Source organism: Procambarus clarkii, chromosome 67 (assembly GCF_040958095.1).
Source record: "Procambarus clarkii isolate CNS0578487 chromosome 67, FALCON_Pclarkii_2.0, whole genome shotgun sequence".
NCBI classification, from domain to species: domain Eukaryota; kingdom Metazoa; phylum Arthropoda; class Malacostraca; order Decapoda; family Cambaridae; genus Procambarus; species Procambarus clarkii.
The window spans coordinates 19438234-19458294 of NC_091216.1; the positions used below are offsets into that span (position 1 = coordinate 19438234).

The 20061-nt window shown below is 51.0% G+C and overlaps 2 protein-coding genes across 6 annotated transcripts in view; one reads left to right on the forward strand and one right to left on the reverse strand.

Annotated features, from left to right (window-relative positions):
- The window catches only part of LOC123767758 (choline-phosphate cytidylyltransferase B), a 664019-nt gene that overhangs the window by 100836 nt on the left and 543122 nt on the right, over window positions 1–20061 (reverse strand). The window lies entirely within an intron of this gene.
- The window catches only part of wwk (white walker), a 273471-nt gene that overhangs the window by 11628 nt on the left and 241782 nt on the right, over window positions 1–20061 (forward strand). Inside the window, exon 1 of one of the 4 annotated variants that reach the window (XM_069310670.1) lies at window positions 17002–17653. The exons of the other annotated variants lie outside the window; for them this stretch is intronic. Within the exon in view, the coding sequence (XP_069166771.1) occupies window positions 17521–17653 (133 nt within the window). The 5' untranslated portion in view covers window positions 17002–17520. Of the gene's footprint in view, window positions 1–17001; window positions 17654–20061 lie in introns of those variants that run through there. 4 annotated transcript variants of the gene reach the window in all.

Here is a 20061-nt window from a genome sequence, read left to right on the forward strand (position 1 = left end):
GAGCTAAGCAATAGCAATGTTGCTTAACTCTTGAAGTACAGGATATAACCCTGACTATGCCACAGTTTCACTCGCGCCTCAGCTTGCCCGAGTGCTTCCCCGGCTGAGTGCTTCCCCGGCTGAGAGCTTCCCAGGCTTCCTAGGCCCCTCTACCTGTCTCACCTGTCATAATGTCATCTGTCACCACTGGCTTTTGCCTTAGAAAAAACATACATGTTTATCCGAGGTTGTTCGTCTGACGCCGAGGGCTAGTCTCCCTAAACTTGAAGGATTTACTGATGAATGGCCACATGCGACCCTTGAAGGCAGGTCGGCCCATGTACCCTTCCCACGGTCAATAGAAATGAAATGTGCCACCGAAAGACCGTAGAGTTGAGCATTATTTTATATGAAGGGGATCCGGAGTCTGCCAGTGCAGACCGCTTATCACATGCCTCTGTATGACTAACCATCCTGTGTGATGGGGATTTTATAGCATCACCTAGTTAGCTTTTTTGACACACTGTACTCCCCTTCAAATAGTCTAGGGCAGCTGCACTAATGCAGATGTACCTCATGTACTAATAAAAAAAGGAGATTTTTAAGCATCACGTAGGTAGCTTTTTGGTCACACTGTACTCCCCTTCATATAGTCTAGGGCAGCCGATCTGTACTCTGGGCTGGGAAAATAGGGCGTCTCACACACCCTGAAGATCGCTCCCCTTTACACCCATACCATCTGTGGCTCCCCCTCACCTGCCAGTGTGGACGGGCTCCCCCCCTCACCTGCCAGTGTGGACGGGCTCCCCTTCACCTGCCAGTGTGGACGGGCTCCCCCTCACCTGCCAGTGTGAACGGGCTCCCCTTCACCTGCCAGTGTGGACGGGCTCCCCCCTCACCTGCCAGTGTGGACGGGCTCCCCTTCACCTGCCAGTGTGGACGGGCTCCCCCCTCACCTGCCAGTGTGGACGGGCTCCCCTTCACCTGCCAGTGTGGACGGGCTCCCCCCTCACCTTCCAGTGTGAACGGGCTCCCCCTCACCTGCCAGTGTGGACGGGCTCCCCCCTCACCTGCCAGTGTGGATGGGCTCCCCCTCACCTGCCAGTGTGGACGGGCTCCCCCCTCACCTGCCAGTGTGGACGGGCTCCCCCTCACCTGCCAGTGTGGACGGGCTCCCCCTCACCTGCCAGTGTGGACGGGCTCCCCCTCACCTGCCAGTGTGGACGGGCTCCCCCCTCATCTGCCAGTGTGGACGGGCTCCCCTTCACCTGCCAGTGTGGACGGGTTCCCCCTCACCTGCCAGTGTGGACGGGCTCCCCCTCACCTGCCAGTGTGGACGGGCTCCCCCCTCACCTGCCAGTGTGGACGGGCTCCCCCCTCACCTGCCTGTGTGAACGGGCTCCCTCTCACCTGCCAGTGTGGACGGGCTCCCCCCTCACCTGCCAGTGTGGACGGGCTCCCCCCTCACCTGCCAGTGTGGACGGGCTCCCCCTTCACCTGCCAGTGTGGACGGGCTCCCCCCTCACCTGCCAGTGTGGACGGGCTCCCCCTCACCTGCCAGTGTGGACGGACTCCCCCCTCACCTGCCAGTGTGGACGGGCTCCCCCTCACCTGCCGGTGTGGACGGGCTCCCCCCTCACCTGCCAGTGTGGACGGGCTCCCCCTTCACCTGCCAGTGTGGACGGGCTCCCCCCTCACCTGCCAGTGTGGACGGGCTCCCCCTCACCTGCCGGTGTGGACGGGCTCCCCCCTCACCTGCCAATGTGGACGGGCTCCCCCTTCACCTGCCAGTGTGGACGGGCTCCCCCCTCACCTGCCAGTGTGGACGGGCTCCCCCTCCACCTCCCCCCCTCACCCCTGTAAGACAGTAAACGAACACCTCCGTCACTGACTATAGCGGCCAGTCACATACAACGGCCGAGTGAGTGCGGCGCCCCAAGACACGGACATCTACTGGGTTATTCGTGACCTCGCCCCGTGATGGACTCTGAGTGCTCAGGGACGGGGGTCAGGTAGACAGGGACGAGGGCCAGGTAGATAGGGACGAGGGCCAGGCAGACAGTGACGGGAGCGAGGAATAGACACTATACCTGTCATCTTACAAGCTCAGCGTGTATCTCTTCAGGGATATTCCTGCGCGGGCCCTGAGCATCTGGCTGGTGATGTGACATGTATGTCTTGTCAGTACTGCTGGAGCACATCAATGAGGCAGTTAGTTAGGGTAGTTTTGTGACCTCTGTCTCGAGCGCCTGGTTGACGACATCGCTGATAACTTCAGTAAGTTGGGGGAAATTGGCATGAACCAATTTCCCCCAATGCATTAATCTAAGAACGGTCGGCGGGGCTACGAGCCTAGCTCGACCCTGCCAGCACAGCTAGGTGAGTACACACACACACACACACACACACACACACACACACACACACACACACACACACACACACGGTAGGGTTCGAGTCTTACCTTTCCATGATTTTTTCAGTGAGTTAGAACACTTGGAGAGGCAGGGCTGTCCTAGAGGCAGGCTGTGGCAGGCTGTGGCAGGCTGAGGCAGGTAGAGGCAGGCCGAGGCAGGTCTCTGTGAGAGGCAGGCTGCAGCAGGCCGAGGCAGGCTGAGGCAAGATAAGGCAGACTGAAGCAAACCTCATGAGGCAGGTCTCTGTGAGAGACAGGCTGTGGCAGGCCTCGTGAGGCAGGCTGAGGCAGGCCTCAGTAAGGCCTCGTGAGGCAGGCTGAGACAGGCTGTGGCAGGCCTCGTGAGGCAGGCTGAGGCAGGCCTCAGTAAGAGGCGAGCTGACTCACGAGTATGTACATTTACCGTGTGTTCCTGCAGGATCGAGGCGTCAGCTCTTGGACCCCGTCTTTCTAACCCATATCTTTTTCCCTCCATGTCTATATGTATTTATCTCTAACATACTTTCCTTGTACTCACCTAGTTGTGCTTACGGGGGTTCAGCTCTGCTCTTTCGGCCCGCCTTTCAACTGTCAATCAACTGTTACTAATTACTATTTTTTCCACACCACACACACACCACAGGAAGCAGTCCGTGCCAGCTGACTAACTCCCAGATACCTATTTACTGCTGGGTAACAGGGGCACAGGGTGAAAGAAACTGTCCATCGTTCCTCGCCGGCGCCCGGGATCGAACCCAGGACCACAGGATCACGTGCCCAGCGTGTTGTCTGCTCGGCCGCTGGCTCCCTTTGTGTGTGTGTGCGTGTGCGTGTGTGTGTGTGTGTGTGTGTGTGTGTGTTTGTTTGTACTCACCTATTTGTGCTTGCGGGGGTTCAGCTTTGGCTCTTTGGTCCCGCCTCTCAACTGTCCATGAACTGGTGTACAGGGGCAGAGTGTGTGTGTGTGTGTGTGTGTGTGTGTGTGTGTGTGTGTGTGTGTGTGTGTGTGTGTGTGTGAGAGAGAGAGAGTGAGAGAGTGCGCGTAAGTGCGCGCGCCTAAAAAGAAACTCACTACAGCCAGTGGCTAGAAACGAGGGGTTCAGGAGCTGATTACATATTGACCAATATGTAACCGAACCATTTCACCCCTTTATTTAAGGGAGGGAGGGAGGGGGGAGAGGAAGGGAAGGGAAGGGAAGGGAAGGGAAGGGAAGGGAAGGGAAGGGAAGGGAAGGCATTATGATACATAATGGTCAATAACCCAACCGCCTCAATTTCACTCCCAAACTCGGGGGTGTTCCCTGCCCAGCAACGCCTGTCAGCGGTCAAGCAACATTCACTACGTTAAACAACGCAATAGTTGGCGCTATACGTTATCATCCGTTATCTTCACTCATATTGCCACACGTAATTATTTGTCAAATAAAATACGCCCAGGCTCGCGATAATGGATCTTCCGTTTACCGTATTAAATTCCCACCAATTATGTCATTTGCAGTCCTATTTAATGCCGCGTTCCGGCCGCAATATATTCCCAGCCAGGCTCACGCCATTATCATAATTTATGGTTCGAATCCCGCAGCTCCTCTCTTACCCTAGTGTTTGTGGCGGTGGTCACTGGTCACGGTGTGGGGTCACTGGTCACGGTGTGGGGTCACTGGTCACGGTGTGGGGTCACTGGTCACGGTGTGGGGTCACTGGTCACGGTGTGGGGTCACTGGTCACGGTGTGGGGTCACTGGTCACGGTGTGGGGTCACTGGTCACGGTGTGGGGTCACTGGTCACGGTGTGTGGTCAGTGGTCACGGTGTGTGGTCAGTGGTCACGGTGTGTGGTCAGTGGTCACGGTGTGTGGTCAGTGGTCACGGTGTGTGGTCAGTGGTCACGGTGTGTGGTCAGTGGTCACGGTGTGTGGTCAGTGGTCACGGTGTGTGGTCAGTGGTCACGGTGTGTGGTCAGTGGTCGCGGTGTGTGGTCAGTGGTCGCGGTGTGTGGTCAGTGGTCGCGGTGTGTGGTCAGTGGTCGCGGTGTGTGGTCAGTGGTCGCGGTGTGTGGTCAGTGGTCGCGGTGTGTGGTCAGTGGTCGCGGTGTGTGGTCAGTGGTCGCGGTGTGTGGTCAGTGGTCGCGGTGTGTGGTCACTGGTCACGGTGTGTGGTCACTGGTCACGGTGTGTGGTCAGTGGTCGCGGTGTGTGGTCAGTGGTCGCGGTGTGTGGTCAGTGGTCGCGGTGTGTGGTCAGTGGTCGCGGTGTGTGGTCAGTGGTCGCGGTGTGTGGTCAGTGGTCGCGGTGTGTGGTCAGTGGTCGCGGTGTGTGGTCAGTGGTCGCGGTGTGTGGTCAGTGGTCGCGGTGTGTGGTCAGTGGTCGCGGTGTGTGGTCAGTGGTCGCGGTGTGTGGTCAGTGGTCACGGTGTGTGGTCAGTGGTCACGGTGTGTGGTCAGTGGTCGCGGTGTGTGGTCAGTGGTCGCGGTGTGTGGTCAGTGGTCGCGGTGTGTGGTCAGTGGTCGCGGTGTGTGGTCAGTGGTCGCGGTGTGTGGTCAGTGGTCGCGGTGTGTGGTCACTGGTCACGGTGTGTGGTCACTGGTCACGGTGTGTGGTCACTGGTCACGGTGTGTGGTCAGTGGTCGCGGTGTGTGGTCAGTGGTCGCGGTGTGTGGTCAGTGGTCGCGGTGTGTGGTCAGTGGTCGCGGTGTGTGGTCAGTGGTCGCGGTGTGTGGTCAGTGGTCGCGGTGTGTGGTCAGTGGTCGCGGTGTGTGGTCAGTGGTCGCGGTGTGTGGTCAGTGGTCACGGTGTGTGGTCAGTGGTCACGGTGTGTGGTCAGTGGTCACGGTGTGTGGTCAGTGGTCACGGTGTGTGGTCAGTGGTCACGGTGTGTGGTCACTGGTCACGGTGTGTGGTCACTGGTCACGGTGTGTGGTCACTGGTCACGGTGTGTGGTCACTGGTCACGGTGTGTGGTCACTGGTCACGGTGTGTGGTCACTGGTCACGGTGTGTGGTCACTGGTCACGGTGTGTGGTCACTGGTCACGGTGTGTGGTCACTGGTCATGGCGTGTGGTCACTGGTCATGGTGTGTGGTCACTGGTCACGGTGTGGTAAAAAAAAGACCTACTGTTACGGTCACTATGGGTCGCAACCGGGTTCTTTGCTGGAGGAACCAAAGTACTAGTATCCGACCCCAAGTTAGTAGTGGCTTTCAAGGAGTGAGCTTGGTAATGCAAATAAAACACAAGCGGGAAGTTGAAAGGAATACGACACTTCATCAATTATCAATATATTCACATATCACTTTCCCATCATCTTAAATAGAATCATAAGCGAAGTATTACTACACTGATATATACACAAGTGTCGCTCTCATCGGACACTAAGCGCTCCTCGATGCTCATACAATGCAGTCTTGTCAACTTCCGTGTTTCCTCAACACATATTACCGTCCTCAACCAGTACTGGGAAACACCAACGAGTCTACCCTAGCTATGGGCCAGCCTGTCTACAGTCTCACTAGGTGCTCCTTGTGAACGCCCACAGTCACTCTCCAGCCTGGTGCTGGCAGAGAACATCAGCCTCGCGCTGCTGGGCCTCTACACGGACAAATACAAGGGTAGCGAACCCCTGGCAGGAGCTTCTTGCAACTAGCTAGTTACACTCCTCCGTAGCACCTTACTGTCAGTCGTCTCTTCCTCTAGCCAGTCCCGGGATACGACGAATTCTGTCACTGCCACTTCACAGGCAGACAGCAGATACTATTCAGTTCCTCTTCGGCGACGGCGGCTCACTGCTCACGTCAAGCAGAATGGAGGAGAGAGATAATAGGCTGCCCTGGGTAGACTGACTGTCCTCGTACCACAGCAGCCCTACGTTGCTTCTGTGGATACAGACTCATCAGTAAACTGGCCAGTACTGGAGACCACTTACGGACTCTGACATTGGCATACAACTCCTCCCACAATAGATGGCGCTGATTTTTTAGGCGCCACCTCACCAGAGGTCAGCTACAGCGACTCTTCGGGCTGACCAAGGCAGGAATCTAGCGTCGCTTGCAGGTATCATACTGCCACCACCAGATGGCGTCGTCCATGTAGTGGGGGTTTAGGGAGCAGACTCACAGATGGCGTTGGCGCTGCTACTCCATGCTCCGACGATGGAGTTGGGTTCGTAAGACCTGCCATCATAGCACAATGATTAACTGTAAATTCATATTGAAATACAAACACTCTCTGTAACCAGCTATCATCATAATTATAAAGAGTAAAGGATAGATGCAATTATTTGTGTAACAGTCTCCGTTGAGGTCTGATAAAGATCTTTTGTACCCGCTGTAATCCTTTCTGCGCTACCGCTCACAAAGGGATTAAGGGTTGCTTTCATATCTCTCACTCTATTTCCTATATCTAAGCTTCCCCTTTACCTGTCTCTCTTCCCCTTCCACTTTATTCAAAAATAACAAAAAAACGAGGGGGGACATGATCGTGACATACAAAGTACTCAGGGGAACTGCTTGCAGTAATACGCTAATGTTGGGCTGCAGCTCAAGGAGTGGAAGACCCGCAGGCGAGGCACTGGGATGTGCATCAAGACTATAATATAATGTATGTAGTTAGTATTACTCAAGCGTCAATACTAACTACAACAGCAGACATGACTAACACAAAGTTGTTCATGTCAGAAAAACACAAGAAGCAACAGCATCACACACGAAGCAACACACAGAAATTTGTGTAAGGAATCATTCAGAACTTTGTATACCACATATGTCAGACCAATCCTGGAGTATGCAGCTCCAGCATGGAGTCCATATCTAGTCAAGGATAAGACCAAACTGGAAAAGGTTCAAAGGTTTGCCACCAGACTAGTACCCGAGCTGAGAGGTATGAGCTACGAGGAGAGACTACGGGAATTAAACCTCACTTCGCTGGAAGACAGAAGAGTTAGGGGGGACATGATCACCACATTCAAGATTCTCAAGGGAATTGATAGGGTAGATAAAGACAGGCTATTTAACACAGGGGCGCACGTACAAGGGGACACAGGTGGAAACTGAGTGCCCAAATGAGCCACAGATATATTAGAAAGAACGTTTTTAGTGTCAGAGTGGTTGACAAATGGAATGCATTAGGAAGTGATGCGGTGGAGGCTGACTCCATACACAGTTTCAAATGTAGATATGATAGAGCCCAGTAGGCTCAGGAATCTGTACACCTGTTGATTGACGGTTTAGAGGCGGGACCAAAGAGCCAGAGCTCAACCCCCGCAAACACAACTAGGTGAGTACTGGCATCAACACACAGACAGCAACACACAGGTAGCAACACACAGACAGCAACACACAGACAGCATCAACAACACACAGACAGCAACACACAGACAGCAACACAGGGGATGTTTACGGCTTGACAGAACACACATTTAAACTTGTTCCAAACAAATCTTCAATAGTTTTTTACCACCTGTAACTTATACAGTCCTTGACAAGTGTGTGCGTGCGTGTGCGTGCGTGTGCGTGCGTGTGCGTGCGTGTGCGTGCGTGTGCGTGCGTGCATTTAGGGGTTGGGGAGAGGCTGTGTGATTGCTGTCAGCCAGGAGGAAGTGAAGGGAATCATTTTTACTTAATCTACGGCAGTGTCATCTTGTTAATAGTTAAGTTTATCTAGATATGTTGATAACTAAGTTTATCTTATGTAGATAACTAACTTTATCTAGTTATGTTGATAACAAAGATTATCTAGTTATGTTGATTACAAAGTTTATCTAGTTATGTTGATAACAAAGTTTATCTAGTTATGTTGATAACAAAGTTTATCTAGTTATGTTGATAACAAAGTTTATCTAGTTATGTTGATAACAGAGTTTATCTAGTTATGTTGATAACAAACTTTATCTAATCATGTTGATAACAAAGTTTATCTAGTTATGTTGATAACAAAGTAAATAACTCTCAATATCCACCGGAGACCAAGTTGTTATCTTATTTTACACAGGAGGTTACAGGAATAGACAACTGCTGACTCCTGTTAGCAGACTGTTAACAACCAGGTACCCAATTACTGCTGGGTGAACAGGGACGAACAGTTAAGGAATGGCGCCCAGTCAATCCTCCCTGGCCAGGGCTCGAACTCAAACCAAAACGCTTGCGACGGGCCGGATGAGTGCCTTACCCCTAAGCTAAAGGGACTTACCTTGTACTGGATTTAGAAATTTTTTCTCAAGAATACTGGAGGAACCTTTGACGAGCTGCCAGCTTCCTGTCCCCATGGAGGCCACTAGAGATGGTGGCCCTTAGGTAAATTCAGGTAAAATTCTTGGGTTCTTAAGAGAAGCAGAGTGGGATTACCTTAATTTTTTTTATTGTTAATGCCAGTTTACAATATTTTCTGAATAAATCAGCATTTTATGATGTATTTCATAAGGCCTAATGCGCCTTGTCTAAATGTATTCAAACATCATACAGCGTGTATGTTGCCCTCTTGCTCGGGGGGACCCGCCCCTCTCCCTGTCTCTCTCCCTGTCTCTCTCTCTCTCCCTCCACCTTTCTATCTGTCCCATCTCACATCTCACTCTCCCATCCCGGCCTGCTCCCAACACCGGCCTGCTCCCAACACCGGCCTGCTCCCAACACCGGCCTGCTCCCAACACCGGCCTGCTCACAACACCGGCCTGCTCCCAACACCAGCCTGCTCACAACACCGGCCTGCTCCCAACACCGGCCTGCTCCCAACACCGGCCTGCTCCCAACACCGGCCTGCTCACAACACCGGCCTGCTCACAACACCGGCCTGCTCCCAACACCGGCCTGCTCACATCAGCAGCAGACAGTGTATTACGCCCCAGCAACGAGTCCTTGTCCCAACTACAGTCGACTGCATTATATATCTCAAATACCATAATCCCACATTATGGTGAGTGGTATAATTCTGATCCTTCCCGGAGGTGCTATAACTGACATGAGACACTAGGGCAGTGGGGGTGGGGAGGAGTATATAATTACCACACACACGGACAGTATAATCATACTTTCATAGCGTAATCATACCATAATATAGTATGATCATAAATAACGAGGTACAGGTGATATAATTATGGTGTTCTATAGTGATGTAATTATACCACATTGTTAAGGATTTTGTGCCAATCACGCATTAGGATTGGCACAAACACACATACACACACACACATGAAGCTCATATCAAGAGGATAACATCAGCGGCATATGCCAGGTTGGCTAACATAAGAACGGCCTTTAGAAACTTGTGTAAGGAATCTTTCAGAACATTATATACCACATATGTCAGACCAATCCTGGAGTATGCGGCACCAGCATGGAGTCCATATCTAGTCAAGCATAAGACTAAACTGGAAAAGGTTCAAAGGTTTGCCACCAGACTAGTACCCGAGCTGAGAGGTATGAGCTACGAGCAGAGACTACGGGAATTAAACCTCACTTCTTTGGAAGACAGAAGAGTTAGGGGGGACATGATCACCACATTCAAGATCCTCCAGGGAATTGATAGGGTAGATAAAGACAGTCTATTTAACACAAAGGGCACACGCACTAGGGGACACAGGTGGAAACTGAGTGCTCAAATGAGCCACAGAGACATTAGAATTTTTTTTCAGTGTCAGAGTAATTAACAGGTGGAATGCATTAGGAAGTGATGTGGTGGAGGCTGACTCCATACACAGTTTCAAGTGTAGATATGATAGAGCCCAGTAGGCTCAGGAATCTGTACACCAGTTGGTTGACGGTTGAGAGGCGGGACCAAAGAGCCAGAGCTCAGCCCTCGCAAGCACAACTAGGTGAGTACACACACACACACACACAGGCAGGAAAGCATTCCATAAAGGGGAGGCGGGGGGGGGGGGATACATAAGTCAGCAGACAGCTCCCACAAGCAATGAGAGCCTCGCCCAGGCACACTGACCCCCCCCCCCACCTGGCTCTGTCCCAGTAACACAACAACAACAACAGACACAGCCATTAGCCATGCTTCACCCAGTGCTGCAGGGGATCACATCTCAACATCCACGAAGCACAGAAAAAACAACAGGACAAGACCGGTGACTCGCAGCAGAGGCAGACACAGCAGACGCATACACAGCAGCGGCAGACACAGCAGCGGCAGACACAGCAGCGGCAGACACAGCAGCGGCAGGCACAGCAGCGGCAGGCACAGCAGACGCATACACAGCAGAGGCAGGCACAGCAGAGGCAGGCACAGCAGAGGCAGGCACAGCAGAGGCAGGCACAGCAGAGGCAGGCACAGCAGAGGCAGGCACAGCAGACGCATACACAGCAGAGGCAGGCACAGCAGAGGCAGGCACAGCAGACGCATACACAGCAGAGGCAGGCACAGCAGACGCATACACAGCAGAGGCAGACACAGCAGAGGCAGGCACAGCAGATGCATACACAGCAGAGGCAGGCACAGCAGACGCAGACACAGCAGACGCAGCAGAGTGACTGAGAATGAGAAACAGAGAAGCAATCTGAGCACGGTATAGCACCATAGCCAATCAACATTGCAGATGAAGAACGTAGCAGATGAAGCAAAGGCTCAACCCAACCTGCTCCATAGCAACCTAAGGTGTGCAACAGTAAGCAATGAATCGTAGGAAAGGTAAAGAAATATTCACAGAGAACGATATAAAAGTCTGTGGGGGTATTAAATAGCCAATTCCAAGATCACATTAATGTAAGAAGAGCTGCCAGAATTGGAAAGGTGGTTACCTACTTTCTAATGTAAGTAGGCCTATAATACTAACATAATTTGGTCCAAAATATTAACATATCTAGGTATTACACTGAAGGAAATAGGCTTTCAATTTTATTTTAATATCGTAATAAATTTCCTACTTAATTTTATTAGAATTACATTCACAAAATACTTAAATAGTGTAAATAATTTACATGGTATTTTATATTGAAGATTTTGACTTAACAAAAAGGAAAAATTTAGTTTTATTAGTTAGAACATAACTTAAAATATTTTACTATGGAATTATTTTTAAATTTATGGAAGAGGTGTTCACTAAAGAGGTAGTAAGCTTAGATAGTAGGCCTATAAATTAGGTTAAATCTAGATCAGGTCTAGGTTAGGTTAGGTCAGGTCAGGTCTAGGTTAGGTCAGGTCTAGGTTAGGTTAAGTCTAGGTTAGGTTAGGTCTAAGTTAGGTTAGGTCTAGGTTAAGTTAGGTCTAGGTTAGGTTAGGTTAGGTTAGGTCTAGGTTAGGTTAGGTTAGGTCTAGGTTAGGTTAGGTCTAGGTTAGATGTAGGATAGGTCTAGGTTAGATGTAGGATAGGTCTAGGTTAGGTTAGGTCTAATAGGTTAGGTTAGGTTAGGTCTAAGTTAGCAGCTCTTCCTCAGGCTCGGTCGTGCGGCCCCCTACATTCGGTCATGTAATTGTGCATTCAAAATAGGAGTTTTTAATATATATTACTATTATTATATTCCAGAATATTGTGCATACTTAGGCACAGCTTAAGTTACGTCGTTGGGCTTCGTATTTACACTATGTTGGTGAGGCAATTGTCATGAAAAGTTGGAACATCCTCAGTTGAGTCCGGTGCAAAGTATTTTTCATTCGTAAACAGGACCTGCATTATGGCCGTTGTTCACGAGTACAGTTTGGTTCATACAATCCGTCCTCATCATGAAAGCCAAATGCTCGTTAATCTAGCCGCCAAAGCCGCTGTTTATGAATTAAAACCAATTTACACTCTCAACTGATGTACTCTGCTTAGAACTGCGCCTCTCGAGCTGTTTATGAATGAACAGCCCGTCCTCATAAACAAAGGCCAAAGTCCATTCCATGCACCCGCCAACCCCCCCCCCCTGTTTATGAATGAAAAATGCTCTACACACGACTCAACTGATTTCGTTCGAACACTTTCGGAACAAGTGCTTCACTGACGGATTTTGTTCAAACCACAACGCTGTAAATGCTTCACCCACGTACTACAAATACAAATAATCGCCAACAGAACCTAAACACCTAACCTAACCTATGCCGATATATACACAATATGCTAATATATTATGATAATAATTTATATTTGAGAAAATTCCTGTTTTGAATGAACAGCATGTTAAAATTTATGAATGTGACTTTGGGGTCAACCGCTGGATGGAATGGACTTGAGTCGAGGACGGGTTGGATAAATACCTCTTCCACGCACTTCCAATACAAATAATCGCCAACAGAGCCTAAACACCTAACCTAACCTACCCCTAACTATACATAGAATTTTAATGAATAATAATATTAATTTATATATGAGAACAAACGAATTTTTATTACACAGTATGTTAAAATTGATGAATGCGTCTGGGGAGGACGCCCGCCGCTTCAACCAGCCTAGTGTGAGGACGGGTTGCCAAATTATAGCCAAAAGAAACTAGACACCTAACCTAATATACATATACATAAAACTTTAATAATTAATATGAATTTATACACGAAAACAAACATTCTTAATTCACAATACGGTCGGTGCTTTAACGAGCCTGGCCTGAGGAAGGGGAGAATAGGTTGGTAAATACAGAAACTTGCCAAAGTAACCTGAGCTAAAACAACGGCAAGATGGGCGCCTTTGGTGGCGTGCAGAGCACCGCCGAGTGAGGTTCGTGGTGGTTGATAACACGGTAGTGTAGGGTAGGGGGGAGGAGCCTGCCAAGTGGTGTGCAGGATCTGGTAGGTGGGCTGTGTGTGGGGGTGTTTGTGTGAATGGGGGGGGGGGAGTGTTTGTATGTCTGGGTACTAACCTAGTTATGCTTGCGGGGGTTGAGCTCTTTGGTCCCGCCTCTCAACTGTCAATCAACAGGTGTACAGGTTCTTGATCCTACTGGGCCAAATCTACATTTGAAACTGTATATGGAGTCAGCCTCCACCACATCACTGTCTAATGCATTCCATTTGTTAACTACTCTGACACTGACCCAAATCTTTCTAATGTCTCTGTGGCTCATTTGGTTAATACGTTTCTACCTGTGTTCTCTTGTTCGTGTCCCACCCGTGCTAAATAGTTCGTCTTTGTCCACCCTGTCAATTCCCCTGAGAATTTTGTAGGTAGTTATCATGTCTCCCCTTACTCTTGTCTTTCGGGGACGTGAGGTTCAGCTCCCGAAGCCTTTCCTCGTAGCTCATACCTCTCAGTTCTGCGACCAGTCTTGTGGCATACCGCTGAATCTTCTCTAACTTTGTCTTGTGTTTAACTAGGTATGGACTCCAGGCTGGAGCTGCATACTCCAGGATTGGTCTGACATAAGTGGTATACAAGGTCCAGAAAGATTCCTTAAACAAGTTTCTAAAGACAGTTCTTATGTTGGCCAGTCTAGCATATGCCGCTGATGATATTCTTTTGATGTGGGCCTCTGTGGACAGGTTCGGTGTGATATCAACCCCCAAATCTTCCTCTCTATTTGACTCTTGCTGGATTTCACCTCCCAGATGGTACCTTGTGTTCAGCCTTCTGCTCCGAATAATTTCACTACTTTACACTTTCCTGAGTTAAACTTTAGTAGCCATTTTCTAGACCATTCCTCCAGTTTGTCCAGGTCATCCTGTAGTCTCTGTCTATCTTCATCTGTCTTGATTCTTCTCATAATTTTTGCATCATCAGCAAACATTGAGAGGAATGAGCCTATACCCTCTGGAAGATCGTTTACATATCATATATTAGAAACAGGATGGGTCCAAGTACAGAGCCCTGTGGGACTTCGCTGGTGACATCTCGCCACTCTGATGTCTCCCCCCTCACAGTTACTCGCTGTTTTCTGTTGCTTAGATGCTCCCTTATCCACCGGAGCGTCCATCTACTGGGTGGATTATCTATTTATCTTACCTATTAACGACAATGGGAAAGTGAAGTCTAGATCTTAATATTCAGCATACAAGCCATGTTGTACCTGTTGTATGTGTGTATACACAGGCGTGGGGGGGGGGGTCTTGTCGTATGATCATGTACTCACCTAGTTGTGCTTGCGGGGGTTGAGCTCTGGCTCTTTGGTCCCGCCTGGGGACCAATTGTGTGTGTGTACTCACCTAGTTGTACTCACCTAGTTGTGCTTGCGGGGGTTGAGCTCTGGCTCTTTGGTCCCGCCTCTCAACCGTCAATCAACAGGTGTACAGGTTCCTGAGCCTATTGGGCTCTATCATATCTACACTTGAAACTGTGTATGGAGTCAGCCTCCACCACATTACTTCCTAATGCATTCCATTTGTCAACCATTCTGATGTATGTATGTGTGTGTGTGTGTGTGTGTGTGTGTGTGTGTGTGTGTGTGTGTGTGTGTGTGTGTGTGTGTGTGTGTGTGTGTGTAGGATCCAGCTGTTAGCTCTTGGACCCCGCCTTTCTATCCGTCCGTTGTCTAATTTACTGACTCTCGAACCATTTTTCTTCCATCATATTTACTACATATCTCTCTCCCTCTCTCTCTCTCTCTCTCTCTCTCTCACACACACACACACACACACACACACACACACACACACACACACACAGGAAGCAGTCCGTGGCCGCTGTCTATGTTGTTATTTTACATTTAGCGACTCGGAACGAAATGTCCATGTAGCACGGGCTATGGTGAGCCCGTAAAGCTGTCTAACTTCCAGGTACCTATTTACTGCTAAGTGAACAGGAACACCAATATGAAAGGAACTCTCCCCATTTGTTTCTGCCTCTGGCGGGAATCGAACCCGGGGGCCCTTAGGACTACAACCCCAGAGCGCTGTCCACTCAGCCCACGAGCCCCCCCCCCCAAGGGATGTGTGTAGGAGCGGGAGAAGGGAAGGGTTATGGGAGAGGCAGTAGTGGTGAGAGGCATTAACTGCCTCACTACGGTGAAGGTGTCACCGTTAAGCAACCCGTAAGGTGCTGATCTTCTTCCCTTCACCTCACACTTACTCTCTTTCCTCCCTCTCTCTCTTCCGCCCTTCCTCCTTCTCTCTTCCTCCTCTACTCTCCATCTCCCCCGCTGCTCCCTCCTGCCTCTACACCTGGCACAAAGGTTCAGGTAGACACCGACGTCTTCTCCAGCTCTACAGCTACTCACCTCTAGTGTAGTACTCAGTACAAGTACTCAGCTCTAGTACTGACACTCCGCACTTCTCAGCTGCAGTGACTATCTCAATAGTCTTAACACTGCTTGCAAGCACAGAGGGAATGTCTGCGGTGAGTCCTTGATCCATTAAACGGTTGGTTACCGCACCAACCACAGCGGTGCTGTCAGCTGCAGCACCAAGGCCAACAACTCAATTTAATGTGAAAATTGCAAAGCAAAATGGGAAGCTTTCAAACGGCCATGCAGTGTGTGTGTGTGTGTGTGTGTGTGTGTGTGTGTGTGTGTGTGTGTGTGTGTGTGTGTGTGTGTGTGGTGTGTGTGTGTGTGTGTGTGTGGTGTGTGTGTGTGTGTGTGTGTGGTGTGTGTGTGTGTGTGTGTGTGTGTGCACTCACCTAATTCTGCTTGCTAGGGTTGAGCTCTGGCTCTATGGTTCCGCCTCTCAACAGTCAATCAACTGATGTATAGGTTCCTGAGCCTATTGGGCTCTTTCATATCTACATTTGAAACTGTGTATGGAGTCAGCCTCCATCACATCACTGCCTAGTGCATTCCATTTACTAACTACTCTGACACTGAAAAAGATCTTTCTAATGTCTCTGTGGCTCATTTGGGTACTCAGCTTCCACCTGTGTCCCCTTGTGTGTGTGCCACCCGTGTTAAATAATCCATCCTTGTCCACCCTGTTAATTCCCCTGAGAAATTTTGTATGTGGTGATCATGTCTCCCCTAGCTCTTCTGTCTTCCAGCGACGTGAGATGCAGTTCACGTAGTCTGTCCTCATAAGTCATGCCTCTTAGTTCTGGGACTCACCTAGTGGCATACCTCTGAACGTTTTCCAGCTTCGTTTTGTGCTTGACTAGGTACAGGCTCCATGCTGTGTGTGTGTACTCGCCTAATTGTGCTCGCGGGGGTTGAGCTCTGGCTCTTTGGTCCCGCCTCTCAACCGTCAATAAACAGATGTACAGCTTCCTGGGTCTATTTAGCTCTATCATATCTACACTTGAAACTGTGTATGGAGTCAGCCTCCACCACATCACTTCCTAATGCATTCCATTTGTCAACCACTCTGACACTAAAAAAGTTCTTTCTAATATCTCTGTGGCTGTGTGTGTGTGTGTGTGTGTGTGTGTATACGTATATACTTCGAGTCACGTGTGCGTATGCACGACTAATAACGCACTAAAGCAACACACACGCACACACACACACACACACACACACAAGTACATCATCTGCGCCACACATTAAACAATTTGCGTATATAACGCGAGTGCAAGCACATGTCTATGGAAAGAGAGAGGTAAAACTGCATGCGTACGCAATGTGAGCAGCAAGTCTGCGTATGCAGCGTGTGCATGTGCGCAGACGCGGCGGGCGGGAGGCGAGGCAGACCAAGCAACAACACAGACACAACCACTGCTGTTGGTTCCTTGCGCGCCGACCTCTCCCTCTGCGACTATACTTATCGATCTAGGTCCTCCCTTCACCACAGAGGAGCCTCCCTGCGCGCGCACCCGGGCCCGTGTTTACCCGTGTGGAGTGCAGCGTGGCCCGTAGCCTCAGTCCTCTCTATAAGACTCCGTTATATGTGAGCGTGAGTGAGCGTGTCCCTCCTGCACCCGCCTCCACACCACTCTCACTCTACCGTCAACTTTTGGCCCCATATTCCTGTCATGCTGCCGAACCGCCCGACCTGTCGTGCCGTACGACAATACCTCGTTACTGCTATGAGCGGTGCTATGTGAAGCTAAGATATGCCAGACTTAAAGGCGCCAGTTGCTACCAGGATTCCAGCGAGTGCTTCGTAGTGGAGGGGGCGTAGCCAGCACGGAGCCTCGTAGTCCGCCGCCAGTAGCAGGCCTCTGCCACGGACTACGCTGTAACTGACCTCATAGCAGCAGCAGCAGCAGGCGTTGCTCCGCGACGACGACGACGACAACCATCATTGTGATATGTTGACACCAGCACCTCGTCTCAGCGCTGGGAAAGCCTTACGCTAAGTCCCGTGGCCTTTATCCAAGTGGATGTTGTGGTTGGGGCTACTCTGGATGAAGGGTGTGTCTGGGTGACTGGGACCAACTGGTCTGAGCATGGATGATCCGGCCGGGGCAGGCCCGCCACGCAGGGAGGACGACAGCGACACCAGCGCCGGTAATGTGGACTCCGACTCCACCTTCCGCAGGAGGCGGGTCGTCTCCACCGCCAAGCTCACGCTCTCTGCAGGTAGGTCCCCATCACTCCACACTACACACACACACACCATCAACCACTCTACCTCAGCCTGCACCATCACACACACACACACACACACACACACACACACACACACACACACGCACGTATCTTCCCCCTACTCAAACGCCTCTATTACCATCTACAATATTGTCAAGCCAATAATTATATTACATTGATGAATCATATTTTGCCGTGTTAATAGATACGCGGTTTGCAGCGTTCTCTTGTGGGAGGGAACAGACAGGCGTGAAGGCCTCGTGGAAGGGGGCAACCACGAGCTATATAACGCGCCCTGAAACTGTATAAACCCCTACACGCCCCCCGAAGTGGCCACTGGGGATGAAGGGAACACGACTGTGGCGGGCCGTTGGGGTGATGTGTGCAGTGACTCAAGTCTGTGGGGAAAGTGTCGCTCACGACGCTCTCAGATGAGTGTCAGACCCCGCACGACGCGGCTCCTTGCTGCTCACACACTTCTCAGGCACACACACAGGGCCACGGGGTCACAAGGGTGACACACAGGGCCACGGGGTCACAAGGGTGACACACAGGGCCACGGGGTCACAATGGTGACACACAGGGCCACGGGGTCACATGGGTGACACACGGGGTCACAAGGGTGACACACAGGGCCACGGGGTCACATGGGTGACACACGGGGTCACAAGGGTGACACACAGGGCCACGGGGTCACATGGGTGACACACGGGGTCACAAGGGTGACACACGGGGTCACAAGGGTGACACACAGGGCCACGGGGTCACAAGGGTGACACACAGGGCCACGGGGTCACAATGGTGACACACAGGGCCACGGGGTCACAAGGGTGACACACAGGGCCACGGGGTCACAAGGGTGACACACAGGGCCACGGGGTCACAATGGTGACACACAGGGCCACGGGGTCACAAGGGTGACACACAGGGCCACGGGGTCACAAGGGTGACACACAGGGCCACGGGGTCACAGGACCATGGCCCCGAGTGACTGGACGACACATCAGTCAACCCAACACTCTTAAGCATAAGAAAGTAACACACAGGACGCAGGAAGGTGCCGGAGTAAGACTCCACCATCACTGCCCAAGAGGCTCGGTAACCTGTACTCCACCTGAGTGAAGAGTGAAGCTGAGAGGCGGGACCAAAGAGCCGAAGCTCAACCGCCGAATGCAACATCTGATGATATAAGAAAACATTACTGCAAGAAATACAGTTTACCAGGGCAGTTACTGATGCTACCTTGAGGTGCTTCCGGGGCTTAGTGTCCCCGCGGCCCGGTCGTCGACCAGGCCTCCTGGTTGCTGGACTGATCAACCAGGCTGGTACTAACACACAGGTTATTCTTGATTGACATTATGCAGTGTCTCCACTGGACACACTCCAGTGGACACACTCCAGTAGACACACTCCAGTAGACACACTCCAGTAGACACACTCCACTGGACACACTCCAGTGGACACACTCCAGTGGACACACTCCAGTGGACACACTCCAGTGGACACACTCCAGTGGACACACTCCAGTGGACACATTCCACTGGACACACTCCACTGGACACACTCCACTGGACACACTCCACTGGACACACTCCACTGGACACATTCCACTGGACACACTCCAGTGGACACACTCCAGTGGACACACTCCAGTGGACACATTCCACTGGACACACTCCACTGGACACACTCCACTGGACACACTCCACTGGACACACTCCACTGGACACACTCCACTGGACACACTCCAGTGGACACACTAGTGAATCCTTAACAATATTGATACTGTTCTTAAAAGATTTCACCATTTTGCACCCGGAAGATAACTTAAGCTTTAAGGGTTGACAGATGTTAATCTTCTTGTTTGAGGAGCTGTTCACTTGAGACAGTTAAGCAAGTCCCAGCTGTGTCTGGGTACAAGTGACAGGATGAACAACCCAGCGGGTTTTCTTCCTATTGGGGAGTGTTGTACATGCTGCTATGGCGGTGTGTCCACTCACAGGATGAGTGGCGCTGCCCAATACTGTCACTATGGCGGTGTGTCCACTCACAGGATGAGTGGCGCTGCCCAATACTGTCACTATGGCGGTGTGTCCACTCACAGGATGAGTGGCGCTGCCCAATACTGTCACTATGGCGGTGTGTCCACTCACAGGATGAGTGGCGCTGCCCAATACTGTCACTATGGCGGTGTGTCCACTCACAGGATGAGTGGCGCTGCCCAATACTGTCACTATGGCGGTGTGTCCACTCACAAGATGAGTGGCGCTGCCCAATACTGTCACTATGGCGGTGTGTCCACTCACAAGATGAGTGGCGCTGCCCAATACTGTCACTATGGCGGTGTGCCCACTCACAGGATGAGTGGCGCTGCCCAATACTGTCACTATGGCGGTGTG